A 22,390-nucleotide genomic window follows, 5' to 3' on the forward strand; every position below is an offset into this window, starting at 1 on the left:
GCGCGAGCCCTGCGTACGCAAGTTACGTTGTTTCCGTACGGCGTGTTTAGCGTAAGGCTGCCCCTTCTAATAGCAGGGGCAGCCAATGCTAAAGTATACCCGTCGTTCCCGCGTCGCGACGTTCGAATTTTACGTAATTTGCGTAAGTGATTCGTGAATGGCGCTGGACGCCATTCACGTTCACTTTGAAGCAAATTACGTCCTTGCGACGTCATTTGCCGCAATGCACGTCGGGAAAGTTTCCCGACGGAGCATGCGCTCTACGCTCGGCGCGGGAGCGCGCCTAATTTAAATGATTCCCGCCCCCTACGGGATCATTTACATTTGGCGCCCTTACGCAAGGCAAGTTTACACAGCGCACAGGCAATTTACGGAGCTACTGCTCCGTTAAATCGCGGGTAGCGCAGTAAATTTGCGGGGGCGCAGGGCAAAAACGCTGCCCTGCGCCTCCGCAAATAAGGGGCAAATCTACCTGAATCCGGGCCAGGGTCTGCAGGTGAGTCATCTGTACACAACAATAGGGCAGAGCTGGACAGCATTAGTAGCGCACTTCACACTGAGATATCAGGACACAGCACAGGACTAAAACTTCAAGGGACAAGGGAATTTAAACTGGCATAGTTGATAAGTATGAGGCAGCTTCTTTGGGCACCACAACAATGACAATGCCCCTTTTGCCCTGCCTTAAAGATGGCCCTGCCTGTGCATGTTCCACAGGCCTTCCCGTCGGGGCTTGTTGTGAATTGGTGAACTACGATACAGTTCTCTTTTTGCATTTGTACTCTGATGCCCCGTACACACGGTCGGAATTTCCGACAAGAAAAGTCCGATGTGAGCTTTTGGTCGTAAATTCCAATCGGACTTTTCCTGTCGGAATTTCCACCAACAAACATTTGAGAGCTGGTTCTCAAATTTTTCCGACGGAAAAAAATCCAATTGAAAATTCCGATCGTCTGTAGCAATTCCGCCGTGCAAAATTCAGACGCATGCTCGGAAGCAATTTGACTCATGCTCGGAAGCATTGAACTTCATTTTCTCGGCTCGTCGTAGTGTTGTACTTCACCGCGTTCTTGACGGTTAAAAGTTCAGAGAACTTTTGTGTGACCGTGGCCCCTGATTCAGATAGAGATACGACGGTGTATCTCTGGATACGCCGTTGTATCTCTGAGTGCGGGCCGTCGTATCTATGCGACTGATTCAGAGAATCAGCTACGCATAGATTTCCCTAAGATCCGACCGGCGTAAGTGTCTTACACCGTCGTATCTTAAGCTGCATATTTACGCTGGTGGCGCTTTCATATAGTTCCGCAATGAATATGCTAATTAGGTAGATACGCCGATTCAGAAACGTACGTCCGGCCGGCGCATCTTTTTACGTCGTTTACGTTAGGCTTTTTCCGGCGTAAAGTTACCCCTGCTATATGAGGGGTATCCTATGTTAAGTATGGACGTCGTTCCCGCGTCGAGTTTTGAAAATTTTACGTTGTTTGCGTAAGTCGTTCGTGAATGGGGCTGGACGTCATTTACGTTCACGTCGAAAGCAATACGTCCTTGCGGCATACTTTGGAGCAATGCACACTGGGAAATTCCACGGACGGCGCATGCGCCGTTCGTGAAAATCGTCAAATACTTGGGGTCACAGTGCATTTACATAAAACACGCCCACATTATCCCCATTTGAATTAGGCGGGTTTACGCCGCCACACATACGTTACGCCGCCGCAACTAAGGGCGCAAGTTGTTTCTGCATAGGGGACTTGCGCCCTAAGTTACGGCGGCGTACCGTATCTGCGATACGTTACGCCCGCCCATAGATAGAGCATTCTATCTGAATCCGGGCCCGTGTGTATGCAAGCCAAACTTGAGCGGAATTCCGTCGGAAAAACAATCTAAGGTTTTTCCGACGGAAAATCCGATCGTGTGCATTAGTGTTTACTGCCTCCGCACTACACTGCACCTCCCCACAACTTTAGCAGAGCGTGATGTAAAGTCCATTGAGGACATGAAATAGTCATATTCAGATTATTTCAATTCCAAAATTAAAATTATTTCCTAAACCATTAGCACATTACAATGCAATCTCCTTGTTCTGTTTATTCTGCAGATTACACATTTCCATTCTGATTACGACCCAAAAGCGGAGCATCAACTTTACGACTTTGCGTCAACGCTTTCCTTAATCGCTTCCAGAAGACTTCCTTTTCTTTATCGTTTTTATCCCATTTGAGGTAGGTTTTGCTGCTGAGGTATTTTCTTAGGACGTACATATGTTTAAGTTGATCTTCTCTGATGGGTTCCAGTAGGATAAGGATAATTCCACACTCATCCTCCAAGAACCTCCAGAACAGGGCCAACCTAAACTCAAAAGAACACCATTTGCTCTCAATGAAGTTCGGAGAAAGGAGGACAAGAGCATTCCGACTACAGCAAATACCATTGTAAAAAATGTTTTCAAGGATCAGCTTGCCCGCTTCGAAGTTTCTGTAATGTACACAAAGCTGAAATGATGGGTCGCCATCTTCCAGTTCCGGAAGGAGTTCTTCCCTCACCCATTCCTCATCTAGGCTGGAGTGTATGACAAAGGCATCATAGGTTTTCTCAGTCGCTGACTTTTTGAAGCCTCGGTGGCAAAAACATAAATAGAGAAAGCTGTTTTTCAGGTAGAAGTGATACACCAGCAGTAAAAGAAACACAACCACAACACTAAGCAACATGCTGATATATATGAGGGTCCAGCTGCACTTCAAGTTGACGTCCCGGAGTAGCGAGCCTTGAAGGTGTTCTGGTGTCTTGCATTCCAAATGATTGCTGAAGTTTGGATTGTTGATGCTCAACTCATGGACCCACATCAAGAATTGTTCCTGGGCGCAAGAACAGTCATAGGGGTTATCTGAAAGGTCCACTTTCTCCAAGCTTTTTGATAAAACCTGGATGGTATCGTTAGATAACCCCTGGATGTTATTAGCACGTATATTTAAATGTTGTAGAGCAAAAAGAGAAAGCAGAACAGATGCTGGAAGCTCCATCAGCTTGTTCTTGCTCAGATTCAGAACTTGCAATCGTTTGAGGTGTCCAAACATTTCGTTGGGTAAGTTCTCCAATCCGCAAGATTCCATGTCAAGAAGACGGAGGCCACTTAAGTTATGGAAAACAGAGGCCAGTATATCGGGAGCAAATGTGGTATGGGGTACACGGAGCTCTACCAAATTGAAGAGTCCACAGAAGGAACAGTGAATCACAAAATGACATGAAGTGTAGGACAGATCAAGATAAGTCAGATTATATAAATTCATAAATATCGGAAATTGTCCTACACTATCCACCTTCGAGTGACTTAGGTCTAAGGACAGAAGATGAGGCATGTTCAGAAAAGAACTCCTCAAACCGATGTATGAATTATAGCTAAAATTCAAATGCTTAAGGGATTTCCCAGGAATTGATTTATCACAACAAGCCTGCATCATTATATTATTCTTACTCAAATCTAGGAACTCTAGTTTGTCTAATGTTTGCAGTGAATAGTCAATGTTGGTGAGTCGTTTATTGTTCGTTATCCGGAGTTCCTTAAGGTGCTTTAACTCTGATACTATGTAGAATGGCACATTCACAATGGCAGAGTTCTTGAGTTCGAACTTCTGCATATTTGAAGCGATAGATTCACGGCTGAATTGGTATAAGTTTGTATGTATGAAACGTAGAGAGGTAATGTTTTCCATACAGTCAAAAAAGGTATTTGTAAAGCTAATATAGAGCCCCGTAATTGTTAGCTCCTCAACTTCCAACCCACAGAGCCCTTCTAAAAGATTTTCCTTGAAGTGAACCTTTGTAGGAGAATTCCTGTACTGTCCAATTAATAGCTTTTGTACGCGAAGACCCGAAATGGCATTTAGGCTCGCCTTCATGATATCTTCGTGAGAAAGGCAACCTCGTAGGTGTAATAGTTGGAGGATAATGAACCTAAAAGCCCCAGGATCAATAGAGTTTATGGAATTATGAGACAAAATGAGACTGAGGTTTGAGGTGTCTGCATCTCGTAGGTTGTCTAGGTCTCCTTTGTTGATTTTGGTGATACGGTTTGCACGGAGATCAAGGACATGAAGCTTAAATAAAAAGGAGGGAATATGAAGGCGATCGATACAGTTTTTAGCTGCATTTAATTCCTGTAGCGATGGGAAATGTCCAACTTGAAGTTCAGAAAGGCTTGCCAGAGATGTTTCGACGATAACAAGTTTTCTTAAAGAATGTAGACCGGTGAAGGCCACTTGGGACCAATGCTTGATTGGGTTTCCTGTGAGGATTAATGTATGCAAAGCGTCAAGGCCAGAAAATGCATCATCTTCTATGGCAGATATACCGCACCTGCAGAAAGAAACAAAAAGGATATGTAATATTCTGAGAAAATGCACCATTGGGCAAAATGAAAACATACATTTGCTCATATATAACATCAAAGTAAAACAAAAAAGCTCTCCTTCTGAAAGCCTGAAGGAAATTTTATTTTGTCCTGTACAGCAGTAATCTACCGGCATCCAGCTCTTTTTTAAAACAATGCCGAGCTGGCCAGAACTACTTCTTGAGGGAGTCTATTCCACATATGCAGCTCTCACTGTGAAGAAGCCTTTCCGTATGTGGAGGTTAAATCTCTTTGGTTTTAATTTGGTTTTCAGAACACCTCTCCTTCCAAAATCTAGGACAGTGGTCTCCAAACTGTGGCTTGTGGCCCCGATGTGGCCCTTTTCTTGCCTTTATCCAGCCCTTGGGGCAACATGTCATCCACTGTCACCAATGATGGGCACAATTCCTCCCACAGACACCACAGATGGAGCACTATTCCTCCCACTCACACCAATGATGAGGCACTATTCCACCCACTCACACCAATGATGGGGCAATACCTCCCAATGACACCAATGATGGGGCAATACCTCCCACTGACACCAATGATGGGGCACCATTCCTCCCACAGACACTATTAATAGGGTACTACCATTCCTCCCACTGATACCAATGACGGGCACCATTCCTTCCACTGATACCAGCAAAAATGCACTATTCCATCCTCTTAAACCAATAATGGGGTGCTGTTTGCTCTCAAAGACACCATGGCACTTTTTAATCCCACTGGCCACAGCCTGGCCCCAGTAAACTGGCCCTTTATTCAGAAATTTTGGAGTACTTTTGTAGTCCTCTCCTGGACTACAGAAAACCACCTCCTAGATCGGGGGGATCTAGGAGGTGGTTTTCTGTAGTCCAGGAGAGGAGAACTGGTCAGATCTGACAACTCCACCTGGGTTTACAGCACAGAAAGGGCACAGAAGGTGGTAGATTACCCCTGTACTGGATAACATCAATAACAATTCCTTTGGGCTTCTAGGGGATTGGATTCCTTTTGTCTTTGATGTTATAATTTTGAAGGGGTCACAGACCACCTAGAGCCAGTACCTATGGGTTGGTGGAGCTGGAATAGGTGGTGGAAGGGCAGAGTGGTTGGGACAATCTACATTAACTCATGTTTTTTTACAGAGAACTACCTTGGCCTTGGCTTGGTGGAACTGAGTAGTAATTGGATAAATCATGGGTAGACCTTGGCCTTGGCTTTGTAGAACTGAATTGTTTATGGGTAGACCGTAGACCTTAACCTTGACTAAGAAATCCACTGACCTTAGCATCCACTGACCTTAGCCTTGCCAGAAATCCACTGAACTCGTAACTTACTGTTTAAGAGCAGTCCTCTTTCTGTGCTGTAAACCAAAGTAGTGTTGTCAGCCCTGACCAGTTCTCCTTTCCTGGACGACAGAAGACCTTTCCCTAAATTATAGAGATGAGGAAAGGGAGAAGTGTTCTGAAGACCGATATAAGAGATCGAACCTTCACATACCAAAAGGCTCCATCACTGTAATAGCTGTAAACATGTGCAATAGACTCCCTCAGGAACTGGTTCTAGTCAGCTAGAAAAAGAACTTGATGCTTTCGTAAAGGCACCAAATATAACTGGATATTAACATTTATAGATAATAACACCAGAGATTGTTAATCCAGGGGACATCTGATTGCCTTCTTGGGGATCAAGAAGAATTTTTCCCCACACTGGGGCAAGTTGGCCCATGTTATATAGTTTTTTTTTGCCGTCCTCTAGATCAACTGTAGGTATAGAGTTCTGTATATGGAGGTTTTCTATTTATTTTTTCAACTGGTTGAAATAGATGGACCTTTTGTCTGTGAAAGTTCTTATGGTCTCAGGTCATCGAATACCTAGGCCAGTGATGGCGAACGCGTGGCACGCGTGCCGCTCCCGGCACGGCAAGCTGTTTTGGTGGGCACGCGGTGACAATGCAGAAATGTCAAAGAAAAAAAAATTAAATCGTCAACCGCAACTAGAAACTACATTTCCCACACTACCCTGTGCTAGCGGTGACGTGTCCGAGTGGGCGTAACTTAGAATGAGCGCCCGGAGGTCACGTGTTAGCTTGCTACCCAATGAAAGCTCTCAGATCATCCACTGCCTGACGTGCTGCTGGGCGTGACTGGGAGCATGAGGAGAAGACGCACGGCGGGAAAGAGCTGCAAGACTCGTGAAGCCATCTTCTTCATTGCGCAGTTTGATTCAGCTGCAGACAAAGGTAAGAATACTTATTACTCGAATACTATTTAGACATGGGATACCTGGGTCGTTTTATGACGTCTATTATGGGTTGCCCTGCTAACATCACCCAATCTAAAATGTAAAATTTTGCTGAACAATTACTTTAGCTAATCTCGCTGGTGGGTGTTCTGACAGTTGCTGACTGACTTGGGAAACTTTGTTCTGCAAACATATTACCCCCCTCATTGCTGTTATTGGGTCTAGTTGTCCTTTCCAAACATATTACCCCCCTCATTGCAAGTGACACCTATGCCCAATAACAGCAATGAGGGAGGTAATATGTTTGCAAATGACACCTAGGCCCAAAAACAGCAATGAGGGAGGTAATATGTTTGCTGTTATTGGGCATAGGTGTCATTTGCAAACATATTACCTCCCTCATTACTGTTATTGGGCATAGGTGTCATTTGCAATGAGGGGGGTAATATGTTTGCAAATGACACCCAGGCCCAATAACAGCAATGAGGGGGGTAATATGTTTGCAAAGGACACCTAGGCCCAATAAAAGCAATGAGGGGGGTAATATGTTTGCAAATGACACCCAGGCCCAATAACAGCAATGAGGGGGGTAATATGTTTGCAAAGGACACCTAGGCCCAATAAAAGCAATGAGGGGGGTAATATGTTTGCAAATGACACCCAGGCCCAATAACAGCAATGAGGGGGGTAATATGTTTGCTGTTATTGGGCCTAGGTGTCATTTGCAAACATATTACCCCCCTCATTGCTGTTATTGGGTCTAGGTGTCCTTTGCAAACATATTACCCCCCTCATTGCAAATGAGGGGGGTAATATGTTTGCAAATGACACCTAGGCCCAATAACAGCAATGAGGGGGGTAATATGTTTGCAAATGACACCTAGGCCCAAAAACAGCAATGAGGGAGGTAATATGTTTGCTGTTATTGGGCATAGGTGTCATTTGCAAACATATAACCCCCATCATTGCTGTTATTGGGCCTGTGTCCTGGCCTATGGACAACAATGACACACTTTTTTTTTTTTTCATTTTAGCCCTTTGGATTCTTCTTTGCAATTCTTGTAGAATCTACAGCAGCTTCCAGACCCAGCAGAGCGGTGTCAGCAGCGGCACAGCGCGACTTCTTGTTTCACAGGACATTGGACGATTTGAGCTTATATCTGTCTACATTAAAAAAAGTAAGTTGCTAAGGGTCACATCTGGCCCCCGGGCTACGGTAGTTTCCTGTGTCCCTATGGACAACAATGAAAACATATTTTTTTTTTCATTACAGCCCTCTCTCCGGGATTCTACTTTGCAAATCTTGTAGAATGTACAGCAGCTTTCAGACCCAGCAGAGCGGTGTCAGCAGCGGCACAGCACGCCTTGTTGTTTCACAGGACATTGGACGATTTGAGCTTATATCTGTCTACATTACAGAAACGTAAGTTGCTAAGGGTCACATCTGGCCCCTGGGCTATGGTAGTTTCCTGTGTCCCTATGGACAACAATGAAAACATATTTTTTTTTTCATTACAGCCCTCTCTTTGGGATTCTTCTTTGCAATTCAGAATCTACAGCAGCTTCCAGACCCAGCATAGCGGTGTCAGCAGCGGCACAGCGCGACTTCTTGTTTCACAGGATATTGGACGATGTATATCTGTCTACAAAACCGTGAGTTGTTCTACCTTTTTTGTGAAATGTTGCAATAATATTTTTGGTATAGGTAGGTAGGGATAGATTTGTATTGGGTGCTTCATCCATCCTTATTTTATACATTTTGTGTTTTTTGTAGACATGAACAACCAAAAATGAGTACATCAAAAAAAGCAAAATTAAAAACAGATAGTGGAAGATCATTCCAAGAGACCTGGACACAGTCATTTGGAGTGATTGAACGCAATGGGAAAGCGTTATGTGTTCTGTGTAGTGAAAGTGTGGTATCTCGCACATCTAGTGTCAAACGTCATTTTGATACCAACCACAAAAGTGTTGCCGAACTTGGTGTAGCTGAAAGAAAAGAGTTTCTTGATGGGAAATTGAAGAGATATCACTGCCAGTATCGTAGTTTTTGCAACTATCTTTCTAAAACAAATTATCTGGCAAATGCCAGCTTTGAAATTTCACTGTGCATAGCAAAACATGGAAAGCCCCTCTCTGATGGCGATTTTATCAAAACGGCCATGTTGGCTGTGAGTAATTCCCTTTTTCATGAATTTCCAAACAAGGACAAAATTAAGCAACGAATCTCTGAAATGCCACTTAGCAGAAATACTGTTAAAGATAGAGTCCTGCGTATGGCAAGTGATGTTAGTCAGCAGCTCACCACTGACTTACAAAAGGCAGCCTGTTACTCCATGTGCTTGGATGAAAGCACAGACATAAATAATCATGCAAGGCTAGCAGTAATTTTGCGTTATGCTGTTGGTGACACCATGAGAGAGGAGCTCATGAAACTGTTGTCTTTGCCTGGAAGAACACAAGGGATAGATATCTACAATGCTGTGATGGAGGCTTTTGTCTCACAAGACATAAGGCCAGAAAAAGTGGTTTCAGTTACTAGTGACGGGGCACCTTCCATGGTGGGGGTAACATCTGGTTTCATACAGTTTTTTGTCAAAGAAGCAAAGCACCCAGTCATTCAATTTCATTGTATTATACATCAAGAAGCTCTTTGTGCCAAGGAAAGCAGCAAAATATTAGACGATATCCTCAAGGATGTCACAAAAATGGTGAATTACATCATGGCTCGTGCTCTTAATTTTCGACAGTTTCAAGCACTTCTTGATGAGGTACAGGCACAGTATAATACTTTACTTATGTACAATAATGTACGATGGCTAAGCAGAGGACGGGTCTTGGAGAGATTTGTAGCCTGTTTGGATGAAATTAGGCTGTTTATGAATGACAAGGGGCAGGAATATCCACAGCTCACTGATATGACCTGGCTCACCAATCTCATGTTTTTTACTGATTTTACAATACACTTCAATGTCCTGAACAAAAAACTGCAAGGTTTAGGGAAAACAGCAGAAAGAATGTTTTGTGATATCAGAACATTTGAGAGAAAACTGCAGGTTTTTGAAAGAGACCTTGAAAGTGGGCAGCTGAAATATTTTCCCAATCTAAAAATGCATTTGGAAAATTCTACAACATTTACAGACAATCCAAACCATCATGAAATCTACAAAGAATTTTCTAGCATTATAGCAGTTGCAAAGGAGAATTTTGGCAACAGATTTGTACAGTTCCGTAAGATGGAAACAACCCTGAGTTTTCTTACTTCTCCAGATAAAGCCAAATTTGAAGAACTTGATCTTTCCTGCTTACACTGGTTAGATTTAGAAAATTTGGAAATGGAGCTACTGGAATTTCAAGAAAGCTCTATCTGGAAAAATAAATTCTCTGACCTGCGTGCCACTCTTGAAAAGATGGAGTGTGAAGGGATGACCAAAGACAGCACAGTTGCTAGTTCAGAAAATGAAATACTTAAAGTGTGGAATTCTCTGCCAAATAATTTTAAGGCAATGAAAACACTTGGGATTGCTTTCCTTACTTTGTTTGGGTCATCCTATGCTTGTGAGCAGCTGTTTTCAGCATTGAATTATATCAAATGTGATGCCAGAAATAGACTAACAGATGATTTGAGTGCTGTATGTGTTGCTCTCAAACTAACGGAGTATGAGCCAAGGTTTGACAAGTTATCAGCATGCATACAACAGCAAAAATCACATTAATTGTGCAAAAGCATCCCAAATCTTTATCAACGCCCAGCCAAGGCATCTTTAAAAATGCCCAGCAATGGCATCTTTAATAATGCCCAGGCAAGGCATCTTTACCAATGCCCAGCCAAGGCATCTTTAAAAATGCCCAGCCAAGGTATCTTTAAAAATGCCCAGCAATGGCATCTTTACCAATGCCCAGCCAAGGCATCTTTACCAATGCCCAGCCAAGGCATCTTTACCAATGCCCAGCCAAGGCATCTTTAAAAATGCCCAGCCAAGGTATCTTTAAAAATGCCCACTGCTCTGCTGGGTCTGGAAGCTGCTGTAGATTCTAATCTACAAGAATTGCAAAGAAGAATCCAAAGGGCTAAAATGAAAAAAACAAAAATGTGTCATTGCATCTTTACCAATGCCCAGCCAAGGCATCTTTACCAATGCCCAGACAAGGCATCTTTACCAATGCCCAGCCAAGGCATCTTTAAAAATGCCCAGCAATGGCATCTTTAATAATGCCCAGGCAAGGCATCTTTACCAATGCCCAGCCAAGGCATCTTTAAAAATGCCCAGCAATGGCATCTTTAATAATGCCCAGGCAAGGCATCTTTACCAATGCCCAGCCAAGGCATCTTTAAAAATGCCCAGCAATGGCATCTTTAATAATGCCCAGGCAAGGCATCTTTACCAATGCCCAGCCAAGGCATCTTTAAAAATGCCCAGCAATGGCATCTTTAATAATGCCCACTGCTCTGCTGGGTCTGGAAGCTGCTGTAGATTCTAATCTACAAGAATTGCAAAGAAGAATCCAAAGGGCTAAAATGAAAAAAACAAAAATGTGTCATTGCATCTTTACCAATGCCCAGCCAAGGCATCTTTACCAATGCCCAGACAAGGCATCTTTACCAATGCCCAGCCAAGGCATCTTTAAAAATGCCCAGCAATGGCATCTTTAATAATGCCCAGGCAAGGCATCTTTACCAATGCCCAGCCAAGGCATCTTTAAAAATGCCCAGCAATGGCATCTTTAATAATGCCCAGCCAAGGCATCTTTACCAATGCCCAGACAAGGCATCTTTACCAATGCCCAGCCAAGGCATCTTTAAAAATGCCCAGCAATGGCATCTTTAATAATGCCCAGGCAAGGCATCTTTACCAATGCCCAGCCAAGGCATCTTTAAAAATGCCCAGCAATGGCATCTTTAATAATGCCCAGGCAAGGCATCTTTACCAATGCCCAGCCAAGGCATCTTTAAAAATGCCCAGCAATGGCATCTTTAATAATGCCCAGGCAAGGCATCTTTACCAATGCCCAGCCAAGGCATCTTTAAAAATGCCCAGCAATGGCATCTTTAATAATGCCCACTGCTCTGCTGGGTCTGGAAGCTGCTGTAGATTCTAATCTACAAGAATTGCAAAGAAGAATCCAAAGGGCTAAAATGAAAAAAACAAAAATGTGTCATTGCATCTTTACCAATGCCCAGCCAAGGCATCTTTACCAATGCCCAGACAAGGCATCTTTACCAATGCCCAGCCAAGGCATCTTTAAAAATGCCCAGCAATGGCATCTTTAATAATGCCCAGGCAAGGCATCTTTACCAATGCCCAGCCAAGGCATCTTTAAAAATGCCCAGCAATGGCATCTTTAATAATGCCCAGGCAAGGCATCTTTACCAATGCCCAGCCAAGGCATCTTTAAAAATGCCCAGCAATGGCATCTTTAATAATGCCCAGGCAAGGCATCTTTACCAATGCCCAGCCAAGGCATCTTTAAAAATGCCCAGCAATGGCATCTTTAATAATGCCCAGGCAAGGCATCTTTACCAATGCCCAGCCAAGGCATCTTTAAAAATGCCCAGCAATGGCATCTTTAATAATGCCCAGGCAAGGCATCTTTACCAATGCCCAGCCAAGGCATCTTTAAAAATGCCCAGCAATGGCATCTTTAATAATGCCCAGGCAAGGCATCTTTACCAATGCCCAGCCAAGGCATCTTTAAAAATGCCCAGCAATGGCATCTTTAATAATGCCCAGGCAAGGCATCTTTACCAATGCCCAGCCAAGGCATCTTTAAAAATGCCCAGTCATGGCATCTTTAATAATGCCCAGCCATGGCATCTTTACCAATGCCCAGCTAAGGCATCTTTACCAATGCCCAGCCAAGGCATCTTTAATAATGCCCAGCAATAGATCATTAGACTCATCCTCTGCTTATGTTCAATAATGTCTTTTAGCTATGCAAAGTATACTGTGCCTGTACCCATCACAGCATTGTAGATCTCTATCCCTTGTGTAAGCAAATGCATCTTTACCAATGCCCAGCCAAGGCATCTAATGCCCAACCAAGGCATCTTTACCAATCTTTACCAATGCCCAGACAAGGCATCTTTAAAAATGCCCAGCAATGGCATCTTTAAAGATGCCTTACCAAGGCATCTTTAATAATGCCCAGCAAAGCCATCTTTGGAAATGCCCAGCAAAGCCATCTTTGGAAATGCCCAGCAAAGCCATCTTTGGAAATGCCCAGCAAAGCCATCTTTGGAAATGCCCAGCAAAGCCATCTTTGGAAATGCCCAGCAAAGCCATCTTTGGAAATGCCCAGCAAAGCCATCTTTGGAAATGCCCAGCAAAGTCATCTTTGAAAATGCCCAGCAAAGTCATCTTTGAAAATGGCCAGCAAAGTCATCTTTGAAAATGCCCAGCAAAGCCATCTTTGGAAATGCCCAGCAAAGCCATCTTTGAAAATGCCTAGCAAAGGCATCCTTACCAGCGATCAGCAAAGGCATCTTTACCAGCGATCTGCAAATGTATCCTTATCCAAAAATACATGCACAAGTACAGTTGTTGAGAATCTTTTTCAATAAAAAAAAAATGTTTAATAGAAAGCTCTGTTATTGTGTTTTTCTTTTAAAACAAAAGCTGTTAATTAGTTTGGACAAGTGTACGAGTTGATTTTTCTAAACGAAAACCTTGGTATTCATGTTTAATTGCAGTGTTGGCACTTCAAAAAAAAATTAGGTTTTGTGTTGCAGTTTGGGCACTCGGGCTCAAAAAGGTTCGCCATCACTGACCTAGGCATATTAAACTGGGCTTTTTTCTGTAACATTGAAGACAATTTCCTACTCATCCAAATAGCTTCCTCAGGTCAAATGAGCATCAGGAATATATCCAAGTATTGCTTGTGTGTCTACAAATGCTGGGGTATGTTTCTTGCTTTTATTTGAACTGAGGAAGCATCTTTTGATGAGTGATAAAACATCTTCCAGGTTACAGAACACATCCAGTTGACTGGAACTAACTACTACGAGGTATTCTATGATCTGAAACCTTCAGGTCTTATTTTGGTCTTCATAACACCTCTCCCTCTCCTCGTCCCCAGAAAATAGGGTGAGGTGTTCTATATTCCTCAAAAGAAGAACCGATTGGGTAGACTGAGTTAAAAATGCTGCTTGGGTTTTCAGCATAGAAACAGAACAGTTGTTCGCTCAAACATTAGGTTTGAGCTAAGGCCAAGGTCTAACTGTGATTTACCTCAATTTATACTCAGTTCCACCAAGCCAAGGCCAAGGTCTACCCATAAACAATTAACACTCAGTTCTACCAAGCCAAGGCCAAAGTCTACCCATGATTTGATCAATTACTACTGAGTTCCACCAAGCCAAACCCAAGGTCTACCCATGATTTACCCAATTACCATTCAGTTCTCCCAAAGCAAGGCCAATGTCTATCCATGATTTACCCAATTATCATTCAGTTCCACTAATCCAATACTAAGGTCTATCCATGATTTACCCAATCACCACTCAGTTCCAGTAAGCCAATATTAAGGTCTATCCATGATTTACCCAATCACCACTCAGTTTCACCAAGCCAAGGCAAAGGTCTACTCTTGATTTACCCAACTACTATTCAGTTCCACACAGCCAAGACCAAGGCCTACCTGTGATTTACCCAACTACCATTCAGTTCCACCAAGCCAAGGCCATAGTCTACCTGTAATTTACCAAATTACCTCTTAGTTCCACCAAGCCAAGGTCTACCCATGATTTACCCAATTACTATTCAGTTCCACCAATGCCAAGGCCTACCCATGATTTACTCAACTACCATTCAGTTCCACCAAGCCAAGGCTAAGGTCTACCCATGATTTACCCAATTACTATTCAGTTCCACCAAGCCAAAGCCAAGGTTTACCCATGATTTACTCAACTACCATTCAGTTCCACCAAGCCAAGGCCAAGGTCTACCCATGATTTACTCAACTACCATTCAGTTCCACCAAGCCGAGGCTAAGGTCTCTCTGTGATTTACCCAATTACCATTCAGTTCCACCAAGCCAAGGCCAAGGTCTACCTGTTATTAACTCAATTACCACTCAGTTCCACCAAGCCATGATTTACCCAATTACCATTCAGTTCTATCAAGCCAAGACCAAATTCTACCCATGATTTACCCAATTACCGCACCATTCCACCCAAGCCAAGGCCATGGTCTACCCGTGATTTACCCAATTACCACTACATTCCACCAAGCCAAGGCCAAGATCTATTAATGATTTAACCAATTACCACTTAGTTTCACCAAGCCAAGTCTTATATTTCAGCAATGCCATACCCGTGTTTGACAAGCCTAGAAGTTATTCTGTCCAGGTACAAATCGCATCATGTTATAATAATGGAAATATAGCGCAGTGAGCTAATGATTTTTCAAGCAGAAGGTGTAGATTTACCTGGTAAGATCAAGAATCTGAAGTTGGGATAGTCTTGACAAACTCTTATTATAAAGATGTTTAAGAGGATTAAAACTCAGATCCAGCCCATTAATCTCTTCAGGCAAATCCGCAGGAACTGTGGATAAGTTGCAGTTATAACAGTTCATGGATATTTGATGAGTTTCCTGTAGTGAAAAGGAAAAGAATATTACCTTATTTGTAGTTAATGTAAACTGATCCTAAATAAGCTGAAGCTGAACTCCACATACGTAGCTAGATAAAATGCAGTCGGGAGACATCCTGTATATCTGAGCCAAAGGACCTGTATTTTTGCCCATTAATTATTGTGATTTATACAGCCCTGCCAGAAAGCACAGCCAGCCTGCAGACCTGACGTTCCTCTACTGCAATTTGGTAATACAGCTAGGCCTTACCCCCGCCCCCAACTTACAATTGGTCATTGAATGAGACAAAACAGACTGATGAGCTTATCTATCTGTCCCTCTGCTCTCTCCTCCTCTCAGGAAATGCCTTGTTAGCATAGGAGCATTGCAATACAGCCGATTGGCTCCTTGTGCTGCTTCTCCCTCACCTAGCATGAGCCCTGCCGTACAGGGGGTTGCAAAAAGCTGATACCAAGTCATAGTCAGGTAGTTGCAATTTTTGAATGATTTTTAATTGAACACACATCTGCATGGAATTTAGCTTTATGTACGGAGCTCTCATTCTGCTTCTTGGGTTTTAATGCTCAAGCCCAACACGGCAGGGATAAATGTTGGTAATGTCTAGGAGGTATGGTACAGGGTGTGGCTACTTACCCTATGCCCAGCTCCAGCTGCCTCCGGCACTTTCCTCCTCTCCCCAAAGCTCCGGCCTGTGGGCAAAGCCTTTGGGTCATCACGTACAATACATGACATTAAAGTGGAACTTCACCCTAAAGGAGAAGTTCTGCCTTATGCCCTCCTCCTCCCTCCTCTTATATTTTTGGCAATTGTTCAGTGCAAGCTCCTCTTCCATCCTCTGGTTCTAAAAACCCATTTGAACCCTCAGATAGGGGACGTATCAGATATCAATCTGATAAGAGCAGATTTTTCAGAGATGATGCAAAGGTAATAGACGAAACAAGAGTTTTGTAAGTAAATCATAAAGACATGTTATTACAAATCCTGGATAATGCAACCCCTAACCCTAACCTTAACCCCAACCCTAACCCTAAACCCAACCCTAACCCCTAACCCCAACCCTAACTGCCTAACAATAACCCCCTAACCCTTAACCCCTAACCCTGGGTATGAGACCGGCCATGGCAGAGTTCGGAGCAAGCTCCTCTTCCATCTCCTGGTCCTAAAAACCCATTTGAACCCTCAGATAGGGGTCATTTCAGATATCAAACTGATAAGAGCAGAGCTGAGAAGCAGATTTTTCATAGATGATGCAAAGTTAATAGTCAAAACAAGAGTTTTGTATGTAAATCATGAAGAAAATATACAAAAAAACATTTGGTAATTTAGCCCCCCCCCCCCCCCCCAACGGGGTTGATCATCATTCTGGGTTCAACCTCCATTCATAGGTTTTGCACTTAATATGTTTATACATTACATGTTTTTTTCAGGGCTGGTTTGCTGTCACAGCCACCAAACCATGGGCGTCCGCTGAAATTTTTTCAGGGCGAGGGCGCTTCCACAGCGGCAATACGCATTTAACCCTTTTTTCAAACGCTAGCAGGGGTTAAAAGCACCATGCTATCGGGCAAATAGCGCAGCTAAAATGATGGTAAAGCGACGCTTTACCGATTACGCAGCCAGCTGGCAGTGTGAAATAGCTCTTGAGATAATTTAGCTTCACTCCATGCCCATATAAATATAGCCTAGAGAATGTACAGACCCCCCTTCAGCACAGATGCACCCCCCTTCAGCACAGACCCCCCCTTCAGCACAGACCCCTCCATTCAGCACAGACCCCCCATTCTGCACAGACACCTCCATTCAGCAAAGATGGACCCCCCCTTCAGCGCAGCCCCCCTATTAAGCACAGATGGACCCCCATTCAGCACAAACCCCCCCTTCAGCACAGATGGACCCCCCCATCCCATTCAGTACCTCAGATCAGCCATCAGCACGGCATGGGCACAGCAGATTCCCTGTGTACACATAAACACTGGAGGGGGAGGTGGCTTCACTCTGCTCGCTGTGTCTGTGTGACATCCGGCCCGGGACCGCTCAGACAGCCCACAGCCGCGAGACTCTTAAACACCTTCTCGATTTTCCAGGGGGGGTCAATTGCCCCCCCTTGCCCTATGGAGCTGACTCCCATTCACCCAACCCCCCTCCTTTCCCATTGCGGGCTTGGGACCGGCCATGGCGGAGTTCAGTGCAAGCTCCTCTTCCATCCTCTGGTTCTAAAAACCCATTTGAACCCTCAGATAGGGGACGTATCACATATCAATCTGATGAGAGCAGATTTTTCAGAGATGATGGAAAGTTAATAGACGAAACGAGAGTTTTGTAAGTAAATCATAAAGAAATGTTATTACAAATCATGGATAATTCAGAACCGAGATCCGAGAACTGCTTGTCCCACCACTAGACCTGCTGGCCTTGGAACCTCTCCCCTTACAAGACCCAAGCCATCTAATGCTCAACACTGACTTAAGCTTCGTACACACGATCAGTCCATCCGATGAGAACGGTCTGAAGGACCGTTGTCATCGGTTAACCGATGAAGCTGACTGATGGTCCGTCGCGCCCACACACCATCAGTTAAATAACCGATCGTGTCAGAACGCGGTGACGTAAAACACAACAACGTGCTGAAAAAAAAAAAAGTTTATTGCTTCCAAGCATGCGTCTACTTGATTCTGAGCATGCGTGGATTTTTAACCGATGGTTGTGCCTACAAACGATCGGTTTTGACCTATCGGTTAGGAATCCATCGGTTAATTTTAAAGCAAGTTGGCTTTTTTTTAACCGATGGTTAAATAACCTATGGGGCCCACACACGATCGGTTTTGACCGATAAAAACGTTCCATCAGACCGTTGTCCTATGGTTAACCTATCGGTTGTACGAGGCCTTAGAGCTCAAATATAATGCTGGCAGCCATGTGCCTGTAACTACATTGTGGAGGACATTTATGTACAGTATAAAGTTATTACTTTTGTATTCATTGATACTCACCAGATTGCAGCAACTCCAAGCTCTGTGGAATGTTAGGCAGAAGATGAGCAGTGATGTCCTCCGATGGTCCATACTCCGCAAAACAGACCTTTAATCCGTCCTTCGGTTGTAGCCGTCTGTCTGGGTTCAATATGTCATCCCTCATATCGTCTAAAGAAAAATAACAAAGCTTTAGTTGTGAAAGCACAGAAATTACTCACAGTATCACTTCCTCAAACTCATTACATGCACAGCGGGGGGCAGGGACTTACTGTCTGAATTTAATAAGTCAGTAAAAAAAAAAAAAAAAAAATCATAATATCAAATAATAATTAAATAAATATATATACTGTATATAGATATCTCTCTCTCTCTCTCTCTCTCTCTCTCTCTCTCTCTCTCTCTCTCTCTATATATATATATATATATATATATACATATATATATATATATATATATATATATATATATATATATATATATATATATATATATATATTTGTATTATGATTATTATTAATATTATTATTACTATTAAAAAAAAAATGTGTGTGTGCATATACAGTACAGACCAAAAGTTTGGACACACCTTCTCAATCAAAGAGTTTTCTTTATTTTCATGACTATGAAAATTGTAGATTGAAGATTGAAGGCATCAAAACTATGAAGTAACACATGTGGAATTATACATAACAAAAAAGTGTGAAACAACTGAAAATATATTTCATATTCTAGGTTCTACAAAGTAGCCACCTTTTGCAGCAGACACATCTCTAGAACTGGTAAGAGGAGACTGTGTGCATCAGGCCTTCATGGTAGAATATCTGCTAGGAAACCACTGCTAAAGAAAGGCAACAAGCAGAAGAGACTTGTTTGGGATAAAGAACACAAGGGATGGACATTAGACCAGTGGAAATCTGTGCTTTGGTCTGATGAGTCCAAACTTGAGATCTTTGGTTCCAACCCCTGTGTCTTTGTGCGACGCAGAAAAGGTGAACGGATGGACTCTACATGCCTGGTTCCCACCGTGAAGCATGGAGGAGGAGGTGTGATGGTGTGGGGGTGCTTTGCTGGTGACACTGTTGGGGATTTATTCAAAATTGAAGGCATACTGAACCAGCATGGCTACCACAGCATCTTGCAGCGGCATGCTATTCCATCCATCAGGTCAATGACTGTCAAGTACCTGGTTATGGAGCTCAACGTGCAGGGAGCGGCCTCTCGTAAGCCTCCGACTCAGGACCTCCTGGTAGTGTAGACAGAGGGTCAAGAGTCCGGAGGGGCACAAGTGCCTGATGGTAAGCTGGGTAGCGGACCGGAAGTGGCAGCAGGCAGGCGTAAGCAGGTCCAGGTGAGGTACCAGCAGCAGACAGGAACGGTGGTATGGCACTTTGTAGGTACAGGAATCAGGCAGGTATGTAAACTGGGCGGAGCACCGGTAAGTGGTTCAGGAACCAAGGTAAGTCCAGAGAGTAGTCAAAAGTCCAAGCCGGGTCGGTATCACAGGCGGGCAGTAACAGAGCCAGGGGTTGAGCAGAAGCAGTAGTCAGGTGAAGCCGGGGTCGAAGGCAGGTTGCAGGCAAGGAAGGTCACAGGAAGCTGGGTCAGGTAAACAGGAGATCAGACAGGTAACAAGTGCAGATTCTCAGGTAAACGCTGTAGACTGATCAGCAAGATGGAGAAGCACCAGACTTGTTTAAATAGCGTCCTTTGGCGCCAAACGCCGTCACCGCGTGTGCGCGCGCCATGCGCACCGGGCACATTGATGCGCGCATGCGCGCGCAAACGCGCGCCAACGCGCATCCGTCGGGGCAAAACTTCCCTGCTGTTACTATTGGTAGTAAGACCTCTGGATCGTCTTTCGTGACATTGCCCCCCCCTCTACGGGCAGCCTCCGGATGCCCAACTGGGCCAACTTCCTTGGGTGAGTTCTCTTAAAAGCCAGGATCAGTCTTTCTGCATGTATATTGGCCTCCGGCTCCCAGGAATTCTCCTCCGCGCCATAGCCCTTCCATTTCACCAGGTATTGGACCTGGTTACGTCTCTTCCTACAATCCAGGATAGATTCCACTTCGAATTCCTCTTTACCGTCAATAAGTACCGGTTTAGGAGGACCGGTATTCCGGTTGATGAAGGGATCCGGGACAGTGGTTCTGAGCAATGCCACATGAAAAACTGGATGAATCCGGTAGGAGGCAGGTAGCTTCAACTCGTAGGCCACTTCGTTGATCCTCCTGAGTATCGGGAAGGGACCCACAAACTTGGGGCCAAGTTTCTTGGAAGGACAAGCCAGTTTTAAATTTAGGGTAGACAACCAAACTTGGTCTCCTGGTGCAAGGTCAAGTTCTCCCCTCCTCCTCCTGTCGAACACCTCCTTATTGTGTACTTGGGTCTTTTCCATTGTCTCCTGCAGTAATTTATTATTAGTAGAGAAGAAGTCCAAAGTTTCTTGAACAGTCGGTACTGAGCATTCTGGTATGTTATTGGATAGGAACAGAGGGTGAAAACCATAGTTAGCAAAGAATGGAGACTGGTTGGTTGCGGAATGGAGAGAGTTATTATAGGCAAATTCTCCAAGGGGCAATAGAGAGGCCCAATCGTCCTGAGCAAAACTAGAGAAGCAGCGCAGATATTGCTCCAGCGTCTGGTTAGTACGCTCGGTCTGACCGTTGGACTGCGGGTGGTATGCGGATGAGAAGGACAGTCCAATTTCCAGGGCTCCACAGAGTGCTTTCCAAAATCTTGAGGTGAATTGCACCCCCCGGTCAGACACGACGTTTGCGGGTACACCATGGAGTCTCACTATCTCTTTGATAAAGATTCTTGCCGTCTCAGAAGCGGAAGGTGTTCCTATCATGGGCAGAAAGTGGGCCATCTTGGTCAGCCTATCCACCACCACGAAGATGGTGGTATAATCTTCTGATGGTGGTAGCTCGACAATAAAATCCATGGATATCATCCTCCATGGTTTCTCTGGAACAGGCAATGGTTTTAGTAACCCCCAAGCTCTGGTTCTACTGCCTTTGTTTTGGATACAGGTGGTACAGGATTCCACATAGCTTCTGCAGTCCCGAAGTAACTGTGGCCACCAGAAGGTGCGCTGGAGGAGCTCTGACGTCTTGTGAATCCCGAAGTGGCCGGCTAATTTGTGGTCGTGACAGGATTTGAGGACCGCTACCCGTAGCATGCCGGGGCACAAAGATCCTATCCTTATTCCACAACAGGTCGTCTTTTAGCAGTAAGGCTGGATCCGAAGACAGGGGAACGTTTGAGGAAGCCTGTTTAATCTGGGACAGGAGGTCCTCCTGTAGCATGAGGAAGTTGCCGGGTGCTAGGATGGTGTCTGGAGATGAAGGGGCTTCAGGCCCATTAAATACCCGGGAAAGTGCGTTCGGTTTAGTGTTCTTAGATCCAGGTCTATAGGTAATGTGAAAGGAAAACCTGGTAAAAAAGAGTGCCCACCGGGCCTGTCATGGCTTCAGTCTCTTAGCAACCTTCAGATACTCTAAATTTTTATGATCTGTATAGATCAGAATGGGATGTGCCGCGCCCTCCAAGAGGTACCGCCATTCCTCAAGGGCAGCTTTAATCGCCAAAAGCTCTCTGTCTCCGACATCGTAGTTTCTCTCGGCTTCCGACAGTTTACGTGAGAAGAACGCAACTGGATCTAATAAGGACTTGGGTCCATGTCTCTGGGAAAGCACCGCACTGACAGCTACCTCGGAGGCATCAACTTCCAAAATGTAGGGTAAGGCTGGATCCGGATGTTTCAGGATAGAAGCCGAGACGAACAAACCCTTCAGGGTAGAAAAAACAGCTTGAGCTCCAAGGGACCACTGGAACCGAGTGCCTTGCTTAGTCAAACTTGTGATGGGAGCGATGATGGAGGAGAAGCCTTTAATGAATTTGCGGTAAAAATTTGCAAAACCTACAAAGCGCTGAACCGCTTTCTTGTCGGTGGGAGCGGGCCAGTCCATAATAGCTGTGACCTTTTGGGGGTCCATTCTGACGCCTTCTACTGAAATTATTAGTCCTAGGAATTGAATGCTCTCACGTTCAAATTCACATTTTTCGGCTTTGGCGTAAAGGCTGTGTTGGCGGAGTTGGGCAAATAGCTTTTGGACATGCTTCCGATGGTCTGACAGCGAGGAAGAAAAGATCAGGATGTCATCTAAGTAGATTATAACGAACAAGTCAAGGTAGTC

The 22,390-nt window shown here is 44.3% G+C and overlaps 1 protein-coding gene across 1 annotated transcript; it reads right to left on the reverse strand.

The window, feature by feature from the left end:
• Nucleotides 1–1,924: 1,924 nt before the first annotated feature.
• TLR4 (toll like receptor 4) lies at nucleotides 1,925–18,378 on the reverse strand. The gene is made up of 3 exons (XM_040322748.1): nucleotides 18,207–18,378; nucleotides 15,050–15,216; nucleotides 1,925–4,359 (listed from the first exon to the last, which is right to left on the reverse strand). Exons 1-3 carry the CDS (start codon nucleotides 18,276–18,278, stop codon nucleotides 2,106–2,108), a joined length of 2,493 nt encoding a protein of 830 aa, XP_040178682.1. The 5' UTR covers nucleotides 18,279–18,378; the 3' UTR covers nucleotides 1,925–2,105.
• Nucleotides 18,379–22,390: the final 4,012 nt, after the last annotated feature.

Source organism: Rana temporaria, chromosome 9 (assembly GCF_905171775.1).
Source record: "Rana temporaria chromosome 9, aRanTem1.1, whole genome shotgun sequence".
NCBI classification, from domain to species: domain Eukaryota; kingdom Metazoa; phylum Chordata; class Amphibia; order Anura; family Ranidae; genus Rana; species Rana temporaria.

Excerpts from the sequence above, each read along its gene's own strand:
- TLR4 (XM_040322748.1), bottom strand. The coding sequence starts at position 18,278 with ATGGACCATCGGAGGACATCACTGCTCATCTTCTGCCTAACATTCCAC. Across the intron at positions 15,217-18,206 it reads CTTGGAGTTGCTGCAATCTG|GAAACTCATCAAATATCCAT; the intron begins GTGAGTATCAAT and ends TTTTCACTACAG. Across the intron at positions 4,360-15,049 it reads CAGATTCTTGATCTTACCAG|GTGCGGTATATCTGCCATAG; the intron begins GTAAATCTACAC and ends TTCTTTCTGCAG.